This window comes from Vanellus vanellus, assembly GCF_965231255.1.
Source record: "Vanellus vanellus genome assembly, chromosome: 4".
Lineage (NCBI taxonomy): Eukaryota > Metazoa > Chordata > Aves > Charadriiformes > Charadriidae > Vanellus > Vanellus vanellus.
Window position 1 is genome coordinate 45,022,784 of NC_138909.1, and position 17,758 is coordinate 45,040,541.

General features: G+C 45.4%; 1 protein-coding gene across 1 annotated transcript in view; it reads right to left on the reverse strand.

Moving 5' to 3' along the window:
• The window catches only part of SFXN5 (sideroflexin 5), a 102,796-nt gene continuing 85,038 nt past the window's right edge, over positions 1-17,758 (reverse strand). Inside the window, exon 14 of the mRNA XM_082482362.1 lies at positions 1-500. Coding sequence (XP_082338488.1) covers positions 423-500 — 78 coding nt within the window. The 3' untranslated portion in view covers positions 1-422. The remainder of the gene's footprint in view (positions 501-17,758) is intronic.

Sequence of the window (17,758 nt, forward strand, 5' to 3'; positions counted from 1 at the left end):
GAGATTTAATTCGCATTGAAAACAAAATTTGCTCAGTGAAGCCTACTTTCATGTAGTTAGGTATAACCATGTAAACACGCCGTTAAACATCCCTCCATGCAGTGCTATTAAGTTCTGAAATTCTTCTTTAGCTAGTTCTCTAAAGTGTTTGGATGTTTGTTTTGTTTTTTGTTTTTGTTTTTTTTTTTTGTTGCTGCTCCTGTTGCTAATTTAAAACTTTTAATATTAATCTTTTTGACTGGTGTGAGGTGTCAGTTCTTTGCAAGTGTTAATTTACTCCCAGTTCGCCGGGAGCAGTAATACGTTACTATCGCTGAGCTCTATTATTTGTTTTATCTTGTTGTTTTCTTTTTCCCAGTTGGGATCTCAAGTTTCTCCCTTTCCCTCCCCAGATCTTCTGGGCTGAGATGATCTGCTTCCACTTACAATCCTTTATTGTAGACTACAGTCTTACTGGTGGTGGCCATTGCGATTTCTGGCTCCAGCCGAGATGTCTCAATCTGTGAAATCAAAGAGGAGGCAAGATCAGAATCAATATCGAGTTGCTGTGCTGCAGCAGGAGCTTGACAGATCAATAAATTAAAGTGCAGAAGTATAATATGTAAATAATACAATATCACCCATGCCTTTTCCATGTCATTTTAATGTGCTTTACTCTGCTCAAGTCGCAAAACATCCCTGTTTGGATTGACTTGCATTACATGAAATGATGCACACTCTCTGTCTTCTAATATTCAATGAATTAGAGTGCCTCTGAGAATCAAATGGATTCCACCCATAGTTTTCCTGGAGACATCCCTTCCTTTTCCCACAGCCAAGGTCCCCTTGCATGGTGCAAGAAGGAATCCAGTCCCCGAAGCTATGGTTTGCACTGGTAGGGACTCGGCAAAGCCACAGGCTGCCTGGCGACAGGAGTGGACAATACACCCTCATTCATCTCCCGGACCAGGGCTCTATATCCTCCAATGAGGATGGATCATGGATAAAATCTGCCTACCACTTTCTCTGTCTCCATAAAATCTCCAGCCCTTTCCTAATTTTTTCCTTTCGTTGGCTTCACACAAAGCTTTCCCTTGCTCTGAAATAGCTCTGAACCTTTGCATCCCTGGGAGGGATTCATGGTGCTCCCGGTTCCCGCGGCAAGCAAAGATCCCGCTCCCAACCGGGACAGGGCACCTTGCAAGATCAGACTTTTCAAAATCCTATACATTGAATTGATGCTGTTGCTGACACAATGCTAGGAACCCACGTTAAAATCGAAATGCTTTTGAAAATGTTTAACCTAGTTAGACAAATTAGCAAAAATTTGTGCAAAACAATTTAGGTATTTAAAATATTCAATGTTTTTAAAAACTGGAAAAACTGTTCTTAGCTTTCAGCTGCAAAAACCCAACAAAATATAACATCAAAGCAATCTTAACATGAGGTGCAACATAACCCTTCAGCAAAGCTGTTAAACAGCTACTGAAGCATCATGGGAAATAGCACTTCATTTATTCAAATGCACATATGTCAGGTTTTTGCACCATATGTCATTCCAAGCTATTTACAGTAATAATTAAATCTTAATCAACGTTTAACCTCTGTAAAATGTTTGAAGGGATCTAATCACCCTTCAGACTGCACTAATGAAGGAGAAATATATAAACATAAAAAGAAAATGATGCATAGATAGCACACCAGAAAGAACAGTAATTGCAAAATTGTATTTCTTTTAAATATAATCAGCAAATTATGTAAAGTAAGCCAACGAGTATTTTAAGTGAAGACATCTTGGGTGTCAGAGGTGTGATCAGCTAATTTTGTACTGCTATCCATAACAGATGTAGCATATTTTCTTTTAGTGCCATTATTAGCAACTTCACCATTTCTTTCTGTGCTGAAACACAAAGTGAAGCATTGTGCCGGGGAGAGTACCCAGCAAAGGTGCAGGAGAGGCGATTCTCACGTACACCGGCACTGACGGGATCCATTTTGAGGGAGGATTAACTCTGCCTGGCTCTGACGCAGCTTTTCTTCCCATTGTTTTCTTATTTTTCTTCCAGAGACAGAAAGAAAAGCTCCGAGGCACCGGGGCTGGGTGGTTTCACCCACTGGTACGAAAATATCAAGGTGGGAAGTGCTTTAAAATGACCTGGAATTGGGTGGTCCAATCCTGACTGTCCATGCTGGTGGCAGCAGGGCTTGGGGACATGGGACAGCTTGGACAGAGCAAAACCCAACCTACTACTGGGACGTCTCCACAGAAAGCTAAGGGAGAGCCACCAACAATCTCTTCCTCTCCAATGGGGGATAGAGAGGTGGGAGGTCCAAGGAAAGCCATGTCTGCCTTCGGTGGACCCCAGATTAGTGGTCTGAAAGCAAGCTCTATGGGAAAACATTGAGGACTCAGATGCGCTGAGTCTAGAAGAGAGAATTTCAAGTGAGGCATAGTGGTATGTGCGTGTGCAAGAGGCTACAGCACACGCAGAGGAGAGGAGTAGTGTTTTGCTCATGCTCTCTTGGAACACAATTCAAAATGCATCGAGTAAGATCCAAGCTGAACAGCAGGAAGAGTATCCCAGTGGGAAGGAGCAAAGTATTGCAACCAAATGCTTGGGGAAGGTGTGGTGTCTCTGTGGTGGGAGGTTTTCAGCAGAAATTAGATGAAACCCATCAAGAATAGTTTAAGCAGAATTGGGCTTGTCTTGGTGGAAGGAGACAGATGAGATAACTGCTTGTAGGTCCTTTTGGCATGGCTGAGCTCTTCATTCATGGCAAGGCTGTACACAAGGCTGTTGGGATGGCTTTAGGAGGGACAGGACTGAGGTATGATAATTCAGAGACAGATTATGGTGTCTAAGCAGAAGGACAAGGGAATGAATGCCTAATGCAAGACGGATATGTGGTCTGGGACTCCTTTGAAGAGCTTGAAAGAAGACAAAATCAGTCACGGGCATCGGTTTGGAGCTGTGTATTACTGAGCCCACTTAAGCCCCTTTCTGAAGCCTGGGAAGATGTGAAATAAATTTGCTGGAGAGTGACTGGGTGAACTGGAGCAATCTCTGTCGATTCCCTTCTGGCTGACTTTAATAAAGCAGATATTACGAACTGCTGTAGAGCCTGAGCTACAGGAGCTCCAATGGGTGCGTCTGCACCAATGAGACAGGTCAAGGAGGAACGTACTCCACAGCAGTACTGGCAAAGCCATTCAGAAATGCATCAGGATTAACTTACTCCTCTCACTGGGAAATCAAACGCAGAAGAACAGGGAGAGGCATTTGTGTCGTAGGCTACAGTTAGTAAGACAACATTAAGACACAACCTTATTGTGTACCAGTTCAGTCTTTGAATCCCTCAGGGTTTTTTGCTGGAAAGCTCAATTTCACCTATTTTAGTGAAATGGCATTGTGAAACAGATCTGGACACCAGAGTTTCTTGTGAAGTTTCTTGCGTCTCAGCTTCAAAGACCCCCAGCAAGACCCTTCTTGGTCATGGCCATGCTGGGAACCCCTTTAACAGGCAACACCTGCCATGGAGGGTGCTCTGAGGAACAGGTTCTACCCTGTTGGGACTACACTGATGGGACCTGCCCCACCCCACACAGGGAGACTTTGTCCTTTCCAACTGAGTGCCCACCATAGGACCGGGTTTGAATTGCGTCCATCCTCTTCCTCCTGATAAGGTAGATCTACCTGTGCTGAGGCAAAGGATGGATCCCCTTTCTATCTCTGGGATGATAGTGCTGAGGTGCCTACCAGAAAAGGGCCTTCAACAATGAATCCAGGAGAAGTCCAAGAGACAGGCAAGCTCACAACAGCACTGAGAGAACTGCGGTGTAAAAACACCACTCTCAGAGAGCACTACAAGGGGCTCATTGGGAAACAAAACACGACAAGCAGGCTTTCAGGCTGATGGCTGCATGAGCATCAGTGCAGCATTGATCGCTCGGTATCCCAACATACCATCATGGGAGACACTATAACGAATCAGCGGGAGAAGAATTAATTGCTTCACCCCCCTGTGAGGCTACTGGAAGCTTTGCTATAGATGCAGGGATCCCAACCCTTGCTGGGGACATGGCTAAGGTGCATCTCCAAACTCATCCAGAAATGTGGCTGGTGCTTGTCACAGCCCTTTGCAACACCTGGTTGTGTTTGCAACAGCTGGTGTGGCCTGAGGACACTCTTCTTCCCTCTAGCAGACAGCCAAGTGCATGAAGAAAAAAGGGAAAAAAACCCAAGAAATGGTGTCCCCCGACCTTATTCAGGCAACTGTTTATAAACCAGCATCAGCCAGGTAATGCAGGCAGGATGACAGCGCTGGCTTTTTAGTGGTATTCCTGACCCGGTGATATCTATCCTCCTGGGGAACAAAGCTGCCGTAAAGGGAATCGCCTCTCACAGTGCCCACCACACGCCAGCTCTCTTCCCCCCATCTCTGCCTTGCAGTGGAAGCCTCTCTCCTCTCATCAGCACAGACAAGGCTAATTGGGGTGATAAAGAACTGGCTCTGAGTGCTGGCGTGGGCTGGAGGAACAAATGGTGCGGTGGTCACAGCTGGTGCTGCGGAGATGGAGAGGGAGAGGGTGTGAGGCAGGCTCCCGGCGCCCAAAGTTTCGTCAGCCCATGTTGGATGCGGGGCGGCGAGGTGGGGGGTTGTGTGTGTTTTGCATTCGCTGCTGACACGGGTGTAGCGTACATGCGCGTCCGGTGAAGCAGAAGCAGGCAGAAAGCAGATGCTTTTTGTTTGGGGTTGATACTCATTTCTATCCCAGCTCGGGAAAAGGTGTAGAAAGGAATGTGCTCCTAAGAGTGCAGGGAGAGAGATAGGTCTAGGCTCGCTGCCAGGGATCCTGTAATGATATGGAAGGCAGCTAGGGGAGACAGGAGCAGATGGATTTGGCATACAGCTCATCACTCAGCCAAAAAAAGGGAGGGGGGGGGGGGGGGAGAAGAAGGAAGAAAGCAGCCAATTTTGGTAGGGGGAGGGTCATGTGGACTGACGGATGCTGCACTGGGAGGTGGGGGAAGGGAGGATCAGGCTGGTCACCGCATCTTCTGCTGCGGCCTCAGCAGTGCCAGCAAGATGGCTTGGTGGTGGCCCTGGTTTTGGAGCCCAGGAGGGCTCTCCCAGCTCTTCCAGCAGCTCTCTGCCATCTCTTCCTGGGCCATCAGACATCAGGGCAACAGCTGAGGGCAATGACAAGCTAACCAAGCCCTAGTGAAGCTTCATGAGGTGTAGCAAGGTTAATAACTGGCACCATGAAGTACTGTGAAGGACCAGCAACTGCTCCTTCCATGGTGGTGGGCTCTGTCCACTACTAGATGGAGAGGTGGGGCACATTTAGCACCACTAACAGATTCTGCTCTGTTTTTGGTGTCCTCAGTGAAAGAAGATCCTGTTTTCCCTTGGATGGATGAGCTGGATCCCTTGATGAGCTACCGCTCATCAGCCATGCCATGGTCACCAGGCACCTCTGCTTGTAGCTTGGTGCAACCATGACGTGAAAGCACCTCTGTACAGGTTTACTAAGGCTTTCTTTCACCTTCAACCCATGGTCACCTAATGCAACCCTGCTGAGAAGCAGAACTTCATTAAATTTGGTTTAACATGCTTACTTGGAGTCAAAAAACAACTTGATTGGGGTTTTGATAGTCTTGCTCCTGCGGTAAGAGTGCCTAAATGTTCTTCTTCAGACATTTCAGATCTTCTTTTCTCCTTTTAATTGACAGTAGCTGAAAGAACGCTGATGGGGCCAAAATCCCAAATCTGAACCCGTACTTAATTTTATAAGGCTTTCCAAAATTGGAAAATGCATACTGAATGATTTAAAGACAGCGTGATTTTTTCCTCCTCTGTTCAGAAAAAACTCTTTCCAAAGCTTTTCCCAGATATCAAAAGTTAAAGTGCTCTCCATGGATCCACTCGCTAGGGAATGAGATGAAGAAATTGGTGTTTGCTTAAAGAGTGTCTCTTGGAAATACTATGGACCTATGGTCAACTGAAGGTGACCTGACAGGTGAGAGAATTCAGGAAATGCCCCATCTCACCCAAACCCCTTTTGATTAAATCCCAGAAGATGTTTTTCAAAAGATATGCGGCCTCTGGTTAAGGAGTCCAAGCAACAGTGGAGCTCTAAGACCCCTCAGTATCCTGCTTCAAAGAGCATCAGCCATCCACATTGTTTGTATTTTTCTAAATTCAGACTTCCACCTTTGCATTTATCTATTTGCTGCACTAAGGAGCTCTACCCTGCCAGACATTTTCTTCCCATGAAAGTATTCAAAGATTATTAAATCACCTTTGCTAAAATTTACAGACAAAACTGATGCTTCTTCTCTGCAAGGCAGATTATTGTTTGAAATACAGGTGTTAAAGCTCTTTTCTGACCACTTCCCAGTTTTTCTACATAGTTAAAAAACTATGTATCCCCAAACTAGACACACTGGTTGAGAGATGGTCTCACAACGAACATACATAATAACAAACAACTTCATAAATAATTGATACTCGGTTTGCTGGCCAAATCACAAAGGTGGGGGAAAATTATTTTGAGATAAACCTGAATTTTGCTAGGTTTTCCTTCAAATTAATAACAACAATTGAACTTAAGAGTTCACTGGTACAGTTCTCTTCATTTTTTGTTTCCCTCAAGTCTTTTAGCCCCCCTTCTTTTAAAGAAACGCTCAGTTTTCCTAAGAAAAAAAAACATATCTAGTCAAAATGCTTTCCTCAAAAACATGGAAACAAGTTATTTGATTCCACTTCCATCTTTGACGCTGGCTAAGGTGTTATCAAACAGTAACCAGAGCATGCAAAGCCACCACTGCCCCTCCAGCCATCACTGGTCGCAATTCATGTCCGAATCCAGCCTCACCTGGGATGCAAGAGCCTTGTGGCTCGGTGGGAACTCACTCATTGGTTTGACACCATCCACCTTCCCAAAGTGCCGACTTTGGGGTCGGTACGGGGAGGGAGGGCTGGAACCCCCAGAAACACAGGGATCAAAGAGCTGTGTACCTGCTGGTGCGGAGGCACTGAGCACTTCCCCAGTGAAGGGGTTAAAGCCTCCATTCTCACCGTCCCTGCTTTGATCATCTCCTTTTGTCTGACACGACAAGGTATGCAACTGCAGCCAGGAACTGACATTCCGTAAGAGCCTTTGCAATGCTCCCCAGCCACCATGCTGCAAGGAACAGGGCAGATGTGCTTTTCCAGCCGGGACTGCACTGAAGAAGTAGTCTGGCCAGTTGGGCAGAGCCTGTGCATGCTGCAAGTGGAGCACCACAAAGGCTGCGCATCCACACTGCATATCCACACAACCTGTGGCATGTAACAGTGTGGTCCAGACCAGAGAAGAGACCACCAGAAGATGTTCTCTGAAGGTAGCAGCTTTGGAAGGAGAAGACACTGAGGGCTGGGAGCTGTTGCACAAGTAAATAGATTAAACCTCTCTGGCACTCTGGACCCATCTATTTAGGAAAAAGGTGTAAATTTGTCACTTACTCTTGCACCAAGAAAACCATCACCATTAGTACCTGGTTGGTTTTCCTAATGAGTCACAGTACAGCTTCACCCAAGTGATGAGAGCCTACTGCTGTGGATCCAACTCAACTTCTGATGCACCACACTGGGAGAGCAGCCACACTCATGGAGTAAAAGGTTCCTCTCTTGCTCACGTGGTTGGAAGTAAAACAAAGCCAGTGGTAGATAAGGGTGAACGAGCTCAGGAGACCATTTGATTTATACTACCCTTTCACCGCCATAGAAGTGGATTCACATGTAGATCAGCATATCTTTAAAATAAGGAACTACCAGGCAGTCTGGGTAATTCACAAAGTTTCTTGTGTGACTGAAAATCTGGAACTACTGCCATGTGGCTAGCAGGTGGGTAACCTGTTAAATCCCTGCAACGTAGTAGTTTTGTGGGGGATTTCACATAAATGTCTCTGAATTTAGAACCCTATTTCCAAACAGTAAGTTTTTAGTAATATATATCATTTCTCTGTGGACAGTGAACCAGGCTTACTCTGAAGTGCAAGACAGAAATGTATTGCCTGTGACAAGACCTGTGGCCAGCACATTTACACCAAAGGTGTATCTCAGTGCTGCTGTCTAACCTCCGGTTGGACATACCTAGAACTGGCATTAAGAAGGACCACCGCTTGAAATTAATTTTATCTCCATTTTCTCTTCCCTCCTTGAAACAATAAAAAGGAGGAAAGTTGGAATATTTGGCTGTTCTGGTTCTTGAGGGTTACCTATTTCAGAAGGTTTTTCTGTTTTCTTGCCATGGATGCTTTGACCACCAGCATCCACCTCCAGCTGCCTGTAGGAAACAGAAGTTCTTCTCAGACTAGGCTGGAAAGGGTCTGAATGTGGCACCACACATACCCTGCTATGACATCCATTAGATATAAAGTATGTCAGTGACGGTGTTAGTGCCACAAGCTATTCACACTCTATCACATCTGCTGACACCTGCAAACCGTCCCCTGAAAACGTCACTGCTTTTAGCAAAGCACGAAATGCAAAGCATCAGCAGCACCTTGGGTGCCATCAGGTTTCTGTATCGAGACGAGTAGGAATATTCCTCATGCTCAACAGATGTTTGGATAGAGATGTGCAATTGCTTTTGAGACAGCTATAAGGCTTAAGATGTTACTGCCCTCACCTTAAATGGGAACAATTGACTCTGCCCCAAAGCAGAACAGAAGAGTTTGCAGGATTTATGAGTCAGTTACAGGACAGAAACTTCATCAAGGGTTGTTTTTAACTTCAGCTTCAGGAATTGCAAATTAGCGTATCATAGCATCTCTAAAGAAAAATAATATGCATATTAAAAAAAAAACCAACATTTTAATCAGCTGGGAAGAAGGAAAACATGGTATTTTAGGCTACTGTCCAACCAGGCTGGAGCAGAGCACAACTGCCCCCATGGCAATGATCTCCTATCGCCCAATGGCACATTTGTTTCCGGTGCTCTAGAAATGACTGATGATAACAGTGTCAGCAGGTGGGATAATAATATATGACAGCAGGCACCTAAGGCTGCAAGGGAGCTTCAACTGCTCGGCATGTCCCTGCCTGTCCTACGGCACAGCAGTTCAACAGCCGTGTTTCACTCCTGTGCTCCAGGCCCCCTGTTCATTCACTGCCCCAAACCAGTCCACCAGTAAGATACCAGCTCTAACCTTCCAGTTCCCCATGGAAACCCTTCTGGTGTCTCAAGATGACATCAATGATGAACAGACATGGTGAGATGAATGAAAGCCATTCCTAGGAGCTGGGTTTGGTGAACACTGAGCTCCATTGGCACTCAGACCCTCTCAAGTCTTCCAGCTTTATAAACAGATTGAAAGGTCAAGCCCCTGCATGACACCATCTCCAAGTCATTGCAAAATTGTGTCATTGGTTTTGAGTCTTCTGGAAAAGAAAAGGGTTGCCCACAGCACCAGAAATCTCAAGTATTAAAAAAAAAAAAAAAAAAAGGCACCCAAACCCAAATAAAGGCTTTGAAACCACAAAGTTTCAAATAGCAAAATCAAAAAAAAAGTTGTTTCTGTCTGTCTTCAAGAGAAAAGAGACATTTCCAGTTCTCTCTAGCAGTCCAAGGTGACGGGCTTTCCCTTTCACCCAGTTGCTGCTATCTAGGAGGTGTCAGTCTGCATTGCCGGTAAGCATAGCACCTTGTTCTGCAATGTTTCTCAAGGGACCAAAGGGTAAGACACGAGTAACACAAACTCACCACCCATACAGAGAAATGTAGAAGTTCAGGCATGAGACTGTACAAAGAATCAAAGTGAAGTTGTGATGGAGAGAAGCTAAGAGCACAGCATGATGTGTCTTCTGTGAAGTGAAGAAACACACAGGCCTTTGCAGGAGCTAAGATGCCTTTTCTCCTTTACTCTGGAGAAGAAGGTCCATCTCATGTATAGGAGATAAGTGCTCACGAGGTAAAACCTTGGTTTGCAACACTAAATTAATTTCTACAGGAGCTGCAGAAAGGTGGATGTCTTAGGCTGGTACCACAGCAGAAACACGTGTGTTCTGACCGCAGGTCACCTAGCCTCATGAGGTAAGGACAGCTTTTCAGCAGAAGACTTTCTCCCAAAACTGTTTGCGCAGAGCAGTCAGTCTATAGCATGTAGGGCAAAAGAAATTTTTTCCTCGCCTCAAGGAAGAAGCTTCACATCACATGATGTAGACTCTGTTGGAGAACATTCAAGCCAACCGATGGATGGAAGAGCCACCAGCCCACCTAAAATATGATCTTGAGGATACCCAAAATAGCAAAGTTTAGGGTCACTGCTCCTTGCTGGAATGAAAAGCATTCACACAGACAGAGTTCTCTCTCCTTTTTTGGAAGGAAAAAGAAATCCTACTTTTGAATGTGGACACTATGAATGTGGCAAGTTTCCCTTTTGATGAAAATGAGCAATTAGGTTCATTCTGGTAAGAATCACTCCAGCAGTTCTGTTGAGGAAGAGAACATTTGTTGCTATTTGGTGAGAATGTCAAGCCCTGCAATTCTCTAGCGATTCAGAAAGAAGAGCATGAGGAGTATTGCAGGATTTAGGGATGTCCTTGCTGCTTTAAACAAGCTAAGCAAGCTCCTCAGGATGCCAACCTCCATCACATTTCCTTCTCTTGGAGGACCAACAGCCTCACTAGAAACAGGCCGCTAGATCCAAATGATTTAAAAAGCAATTACAGATAATTATATATACCTGTGCTTGGGAAATGTGATTAATAAGGCATTCTCTGCAGCAAGCAAGCATGCTTACAGCAGGCAAGTCTGGACAACTGGCCGCCTTTTTTTGCTTGTAATGTCTCATGTGGAGTAGTCTGAGGTACAGTTGCCGCAGATGAGCTAAAACAACTGTCTCTGAGTATGCAGAAAAGGACATATCCAACGTTATTCAGAAAGAGAGGGGTAAGACATGCAACAGCCAGGGAAGAGCTGGGGACAAACCCAGTTGTACAAAATACAGAGGCTAATGGCAACCAAGAAAGGGGACTGAATTTTCAGGGTGGGCTGGCTGAAAGAGAGGAAAGGTCTCAGCTTTCAGGCCAAGAAGAAACCAGCAAAACCAAGGACCCACAGGAGGACAGCACAGGACAGGAGGAGATGGGGACTGCCATCTCTGCAAGCTCCAGGGTTAGCAGGGCAGGAATCCTTGGGGGAAGTGCTTCAGGAGGAACCGCTCTGTTTACAGTAGGTGCGGCTGAAAGGTGTCCTGAAGAAAGACAGCAATTAACAGGCCTGGAAAAAAATGGCTTCTTTCCACAAAGTGCCTTTTAAGTATGTTTTTCAAGCCACTTTAAGGGTTAATGTTTAGCTGTTTATCCGGAGTTGTCGGATGTCAGCTCTTTCTTTTGACTCCTAATGGCTTATAGCCATCAGGAGGTGAAGACTCCTCAAAAGAGATGGTGTCAGGAATGTTTTTTTATGCCCACTAGCACCCACACACCTGCAGGAGCCTGTGCTTGCAGGATAGATAGTTTACATACTTGAACCTGTATCCCAGGGACAGAAATATAAACATGAAACCAGATCCTGTCTGACACCGCTGCTGAAGCCCCTGGGCACTACAAAAGGGTCCTTTCTCCCACACCCACCTTGAATGACCACAAATAACAGTTTGGTTCAAGCCATTGCTTCCCAGTAAGAACAAGCTCTGCTGGTCCAGGTTACAATTTTAGAGCCAGATCCAGTAAAGTTTTCAGCACCTTTGACTCCTGTGAGCATTGGTCGTGAAACAAAGGACCAGACTCATAAGCAGACTTCAAAAACCAGCTCAGTCACAAATCAAAGCCTCTTGGACAGGGAACGTCAGAACAAAGACACAAGCTCCAAATCAATCAGAGCACTGCTCATTTGTGACCTTCCCCAGACAAGAGATATCATTGATCCTAATAATTACACTGTGAGGTGCAAACAGGCTGAGCAGTTGTAAATTTAACCACCCCAACATTTCCTAGGGGCTTGTAAAGAGTGATGGTGGAGCTGATGCCCCTGAAGACCAGATCCTTCCTCTTCCTCTTGGAAAGAAGGACATTTGCTCCCAGAAGAAGTGACTGAGACCTCCCAACCGCAGCCCATTGTGGGGTGAGTAGGCATGGAAAATGCTTTGATTTTGAGAAACACATGGGGAACTAAAAAAAAAACCACATGGAAAGGAAAGATGTGCTGTTCCAGAAACGTTCTTTGATTTGCAAAACTGGTTCCTTCTGTCCTGGTTATGTCTCAGGTAAGTGACCCCACAGCAACAGGAGTTTCAGTTGTGCCAGGACATGAATCAAACTGCAACAAAGTATGCCATGAGTTTGGGAAATGAGAGGTGGCCCTGCAACAAGGCAGATGCTGCTTCTGTGAGATTACCACCCATGGGTTTGCATCTGGAACTACCGCTGCATCCAGGTGGATGAGGGCAGAAGAAAATTACTGTGCCACAACACTTTCCCTATCCTCCTGCTACAGTCCCAGAAAAAGAATTTAAAAGAGCATCACACAGTAGTGATGAGGAGTTACAATACAATAATTTGGGGATTTTCATGGCTCAGGGGAAACAAGACTGTCACACTCATGTAGAACCTGGGACTTTTGATTTGATTGGTTTTTAGAAGCTCTCTGCAGAAACACCAAACACTGAATTGAAGCTCTCCCTGAAGCAGGAGGGAGCTTGTGGCTGTTGGTTCGGCAACTCATGCTAAAGCACAACTAGAAGCAGAGCGGACTACTAAGCCTGAAGTGTCTCCACGTGTTTAGGAATACCTCCACCTGGGAGATGTGCTCAAGAAGGGTGTTTAGAGCATGTAAGCCTGCCTATGTCCTTGCCTTGAATATGCCAGGGCTCCCCAAAAAGCTCTGCTGCCACTTTGACTTGGAAGTTTACAGTATGGAGGGTGGTCTGACCTTGCAAGCTCTAAAGCAAATACAGCAAAAGCTCTGGGCTTCTTTCTGCCTGTGTCACACTGGAGATGATGGCAGAGAGAGAGAAACTCGAGGTGGGAGCAGGAACTGGGGCAGATCTCTACAGCCAAGAGCAAGTCATAGAATCATAGAATAGAATCATAGGGGGGGTTGTGTTGGAAGGGACCTTAAATATCATCTAGTTCCAACCCCCTGCCATTGGCAGGTACAACTTCCACTAGATCAGATTGCTCCTGACAGAAGAACCTGTGTTGGAGGCCTATGGTGGGTTGAGAACAGTCCATGGGCATCTACAGAGCACTGGAATAACATCGACAATTACTGTGACAGTTAATGCTAACAGCTCATCACCATCCTCTGGAGAGACCCTTCCAGCTTCCGGTGCATCTCTCTGCAAGCCTAAGCACATGCATGAACCCAGCCAAATAATCTCAGGCCACCTAAATGCTTCCAGTAACGCACAGACTCCTCCATGCTAGCAGGCTCCTGGGCAGCAGCTTTCCTGTGCAACACAATTAGAAGGAAACTAAAAGTTGTTGAGCGAATCTGCAGCACAGGAAACAAGCTACTGTGATATTTCTTTTTTTTCCCTGGTTGCTTTGACAAGAAAGGTGTTCTGCAGATGCCAGGCTGCCAAGGGGAGCGAGGGGGGAGAGCAGTGGAGGTGTAAAGGGAAAGCCAAAGGGTAAGACCAAGGGGGAAGCGGTTTGTGAAGTCTGGCTCCACGTGAAACACACACCGGGTCTGCAAACCCTGCCCCAACAGCTGGCGCATGTGATGGAAAACCTGAGCTAGGGGGTGCGAAGCGGGGGCTAAGCCAGGAACACATCGTCTTTTCTTCTGCTTGTTGCTCTCAACCAGAGAGGACTGGTGAGAGCAGGGAAGGAAGGGAGACGTCAGAGAAGCAAATGGTAAAAGCACCCCTGTCTCAAACCAAGGGAGATTGAAACCTTGCCAAAAAATTGGCTGTTAAACCCAGAGTTGGGTTCAAGTTCACTGCTCATCCCTTAGTTCGCAGCCTCAGGCCAACTTTCCCTGTTCAAGTAGATTGCAGTTACTGCATGGTCACCTTCTTGAGACGTACAGGTGAGGACTCCTGTTGTGATGCATGACTAAGGTTCCATCTCTCCGCACAAGCTACTGAGACAGCAGAATTGAGTACTGGGGACTCATCCCATGATGCTTTGAGCTGCTCTGGTGACTTCATGAAGATTCATGGCCAAGGTTGTGATTTGATTTGGAACAGGGAATGACTTGTCACAAAAGACCTGGTAACAAACATTCAGTCTCCAGACTTCAGGTCCATGCCCAGGCTAACAGCAAGGGTAGGCTCCATCAGAAGTATGGGAGGACAGATATACTCTTTGCTTTGGGTGCAACAGTCTCAGACACTAAAAGCAAATGTTGAAGAGATCTTTACTTTCCACTGCTCAGCTGAGGCATGGTCCTGTCATGGTGCAGGAAGACATGATCCTCCTGTAAGGCAAGATTAAGGCCATGATCCTCTGACGTCAAAACTCAGGTCAAATAAGCCCAATAAGTCATAAATCAAATTAACCTAGAGAGGTTCCAGACTAAAATTATGGCACCACAACTTCCTGAATACTTGTAATGGGACAGGCAGTGCTACAGCTGTGTGAAACAACATGAACCAGAATCCAGTCTCATGCTCTGGGGACAACCAGTATGGTACAGCTTGCATCCATATGGCCAAACTCTTCTCCCAATGAGGGAGACTTTATTTACTGGGAGCAGTCCCTGGTAGCACTACCCTCCAGCTTTAGCTGCAAAGCCAAAACCGATCCAGAGAGGATGCCGATAATTAACCAGGCTGGACACCACAGGCCAGTGACGCAGCCTGTGCTCGGACCCTGCTGGGTCTAGAAGTACAGACATAGTTTATGATTTCCTTAGGCTATTATTTCTTATAAAAGATGGGCTAGCAACTTTCATTTGAGTTTTGTGCAACCATGTCCAGCCTTTGTGTGTAGTCATAGCAGTATTATTCTGCTGTTCCCCAAATGTCACCTCGTCTCCCATCACTTTACCCTTCCAGGTGCAGGACTATGCTTTAGAAGGGGTCACTCATTTGTCCTCCAACCTCTGACAGGAACAAGTCCATCCTTACTGAAGAACACCAGATACAAACATTGTTAAGCGCCATTCTTCATGTGAAGGCCAGAACAGGGCTCAGCACATTTCCAAATACGTTTTCTCTCCAGCCCTACTTGAACCACATCAGTATTCAACCACTCAGTATCATATAAATCCTAGGGGTTTCTGCTCAAGTAAAAAGTTTCATGGGCACGAAAGAAGCTCACACAGATCACCTCTCCATTTTCAGTTCATGGGGGAAATAAAGATACTCTTGCCTATGTCAATAGTTACTTTCCCAGAAGAGAAACTGGATCAGTACATAGGAGAGGAACCTGAGATGAACCTCTTAACGCTTCAGAAGTCAACGATGGAGCATTGCTTGCATATCAGTATGAAACCAAAGCTTCAGGGCACAGCTTGAATCTTCTGCAGTCTTTGGGAGACACACACCGCTGAGACTCCAGCCCCCTGCCAGTCCTTAAGGACCTTGTGCCCCTTCTTTTCTAAGAGGAGTTCCTTCCAAGACCCACCTCCATCCCAAGGGTAGACTTTGGCCAGCACGCTCAGGTTACCAGACTCTCAGAAAACCATTCCTCAGACCCAGAAGCAAAGAAATACCACAGAACTTCTCACTTCTCAAACATTTTTTCCCCATGGCAGCTGGCAAATCCTTTCCTTTGCTTCTCATCCAAGTTGGACAAAATTACTGCAGAGAATCCCTCCTGCTCCCCTCCCCCCATGCAATGTAATCCCAAGGGAGAAATGGTTTCATGGGGACCCCCTGCTGTCTTGCATCTGATTTCCCTCCTAAGTATGGTATAGGGAAGCGTCTCGAGGGCTATGGCTGTGACCTCCATACAGCTCTTTTGTCAAGTGCCATTTCATTAAAAAATCAGCCTTTTAACTGTGGACACATTTCAACCTCACCAAATCTGCTAATTATTGACAGTTGGTGAAGAGGAGATTTCACTTGTTCCTCCTGTTAAACTGCATCTAATTAGTAATTACTGGTTCACTGTCATCTTTACTGCAATAATCCCACTGCACATTGGCTCATTAACCTTTTGCTTTTCTAAAGCAGCCTGCCAACAAGATGAAGGCTAAAACAGATTGGAAAACAATAGCTCAGCCTTGGATTTTAGGCTGTTTATTCCCCTTGTCCTGGAGATCCAAAAGGAAGATTATTTTTAAGAAAAGGCTTTCAGCTGAAATCAACCTAATTCCGGAAGATGGTTTGTTTTGCCCTAACTAGCAACCAAGGCCCTTTAAACTTAAACCCATGGTGAGGGCATGTGTATTATAGCTAGTGGAAGGGTTTCTCTGCCATCAGCTCTTGCTTCAGCTTCATTTCTCACCTGGGCTTATACTTCTTTATCAGCATGATCCAGCACATGAGGCATGGGATGAGGCAAGTTTTGGTGGGTATGCAGCACCCTGGAAGTTCAACAGCATCCTCTTGGATGCTGAAAAATTAATGATCTAGATGAGCAGGGACCAAAGGGTGGAAAATCAGTGGAGCAACCCCATGGTTCTTTCTTTTGCTGCTACACTGAATTTCATTTGCACAAGTCCCATTTTCAGTTTGGAACTGTCACAGCTGTTTCTATTGGCAGTGCATAGCTGAGTAGGAGTTGTCAGTGGGGATGCTGTAGGATAGGCAGCTAGAGAAGAGATTCCCCGGGGGGCATGGGAGGCAGTTGGAGGTTGTGGGCTAAATGCATTAACTAGATGTTTCTCCCAAACTTAACAGCAGTGGATTACTTAATGCATATTGATGCATCTAGGTACCAGACTTAACACTGTATTGGGATGAAAAGTGTATTTCTTAGCATCTTAAGCGTGCTTAGTTGCAAGGACCCAGGTCTTTATGGCTGACACTAGGGGGTTATTTTTATAAGGTGATCTTCAAAACCATAACATCCAGGAACAAGTTGTAACTCTGAAGCACCATTGCAGACAACAAAGTGGATTCCATCTGTACAAAATCGAGGAAGGTATGAGGGCCTAGCTCAACTAAATACTGACCGAAGAGAAGATCTGGTGCATTAGCCTTTCCAGCACATGACGGTTGTTCAGCTCCAGAATTTTCATTTAGTTGATATTGGTGTTCTGGTACGCAACCAGAGCTGAATTCTGATTTCTCTTATGTTATTTTAAAACAGGTATAACCCTGAAGCAGCTACAGCTGACGTGATAAGGGAGTTGCACTTATCTAGCACATTTATTAAATCTATTGCAAGGCTTCAGTTCTGCTTGAAAACTAATTGTAAGTTTGAGCCCCTTTAGAAAAGTGGATCAAATGCAGCCAGTCAAGCTCTCATGCTAAAACAAGCACTTAATAACACATCAGCTTCTGTGTTTGCTCTCTGACTAAAGAAAAAGGACTGTGAATCTGTGATTAAGGGCAGAATTTGGCTCATTTACAATTCCTGAAAGGGTTGCTGCTCAGACCATAATCATATTTTTGGAACAGAACACGCCTATTACATTTTGTTGTTAATAATTTACTCCCTGGGTGGTACTCATTACAACAGCATCATCTCAGTCGTGTTATGTTCATTGCTGTTTCACCTACTGCAGTTACGAGAAAAAGCAAATACACACATGCCTACATATATACACATGCAAATATATAGAGAGAGGTCAATGTTCAAACACTCAAAGTCTATTACCTTAGTTATCTGACAAGTTCATAGACCAGTGACGAGTGACCAATAAGTGACACGTTTTGAGAAACACTCT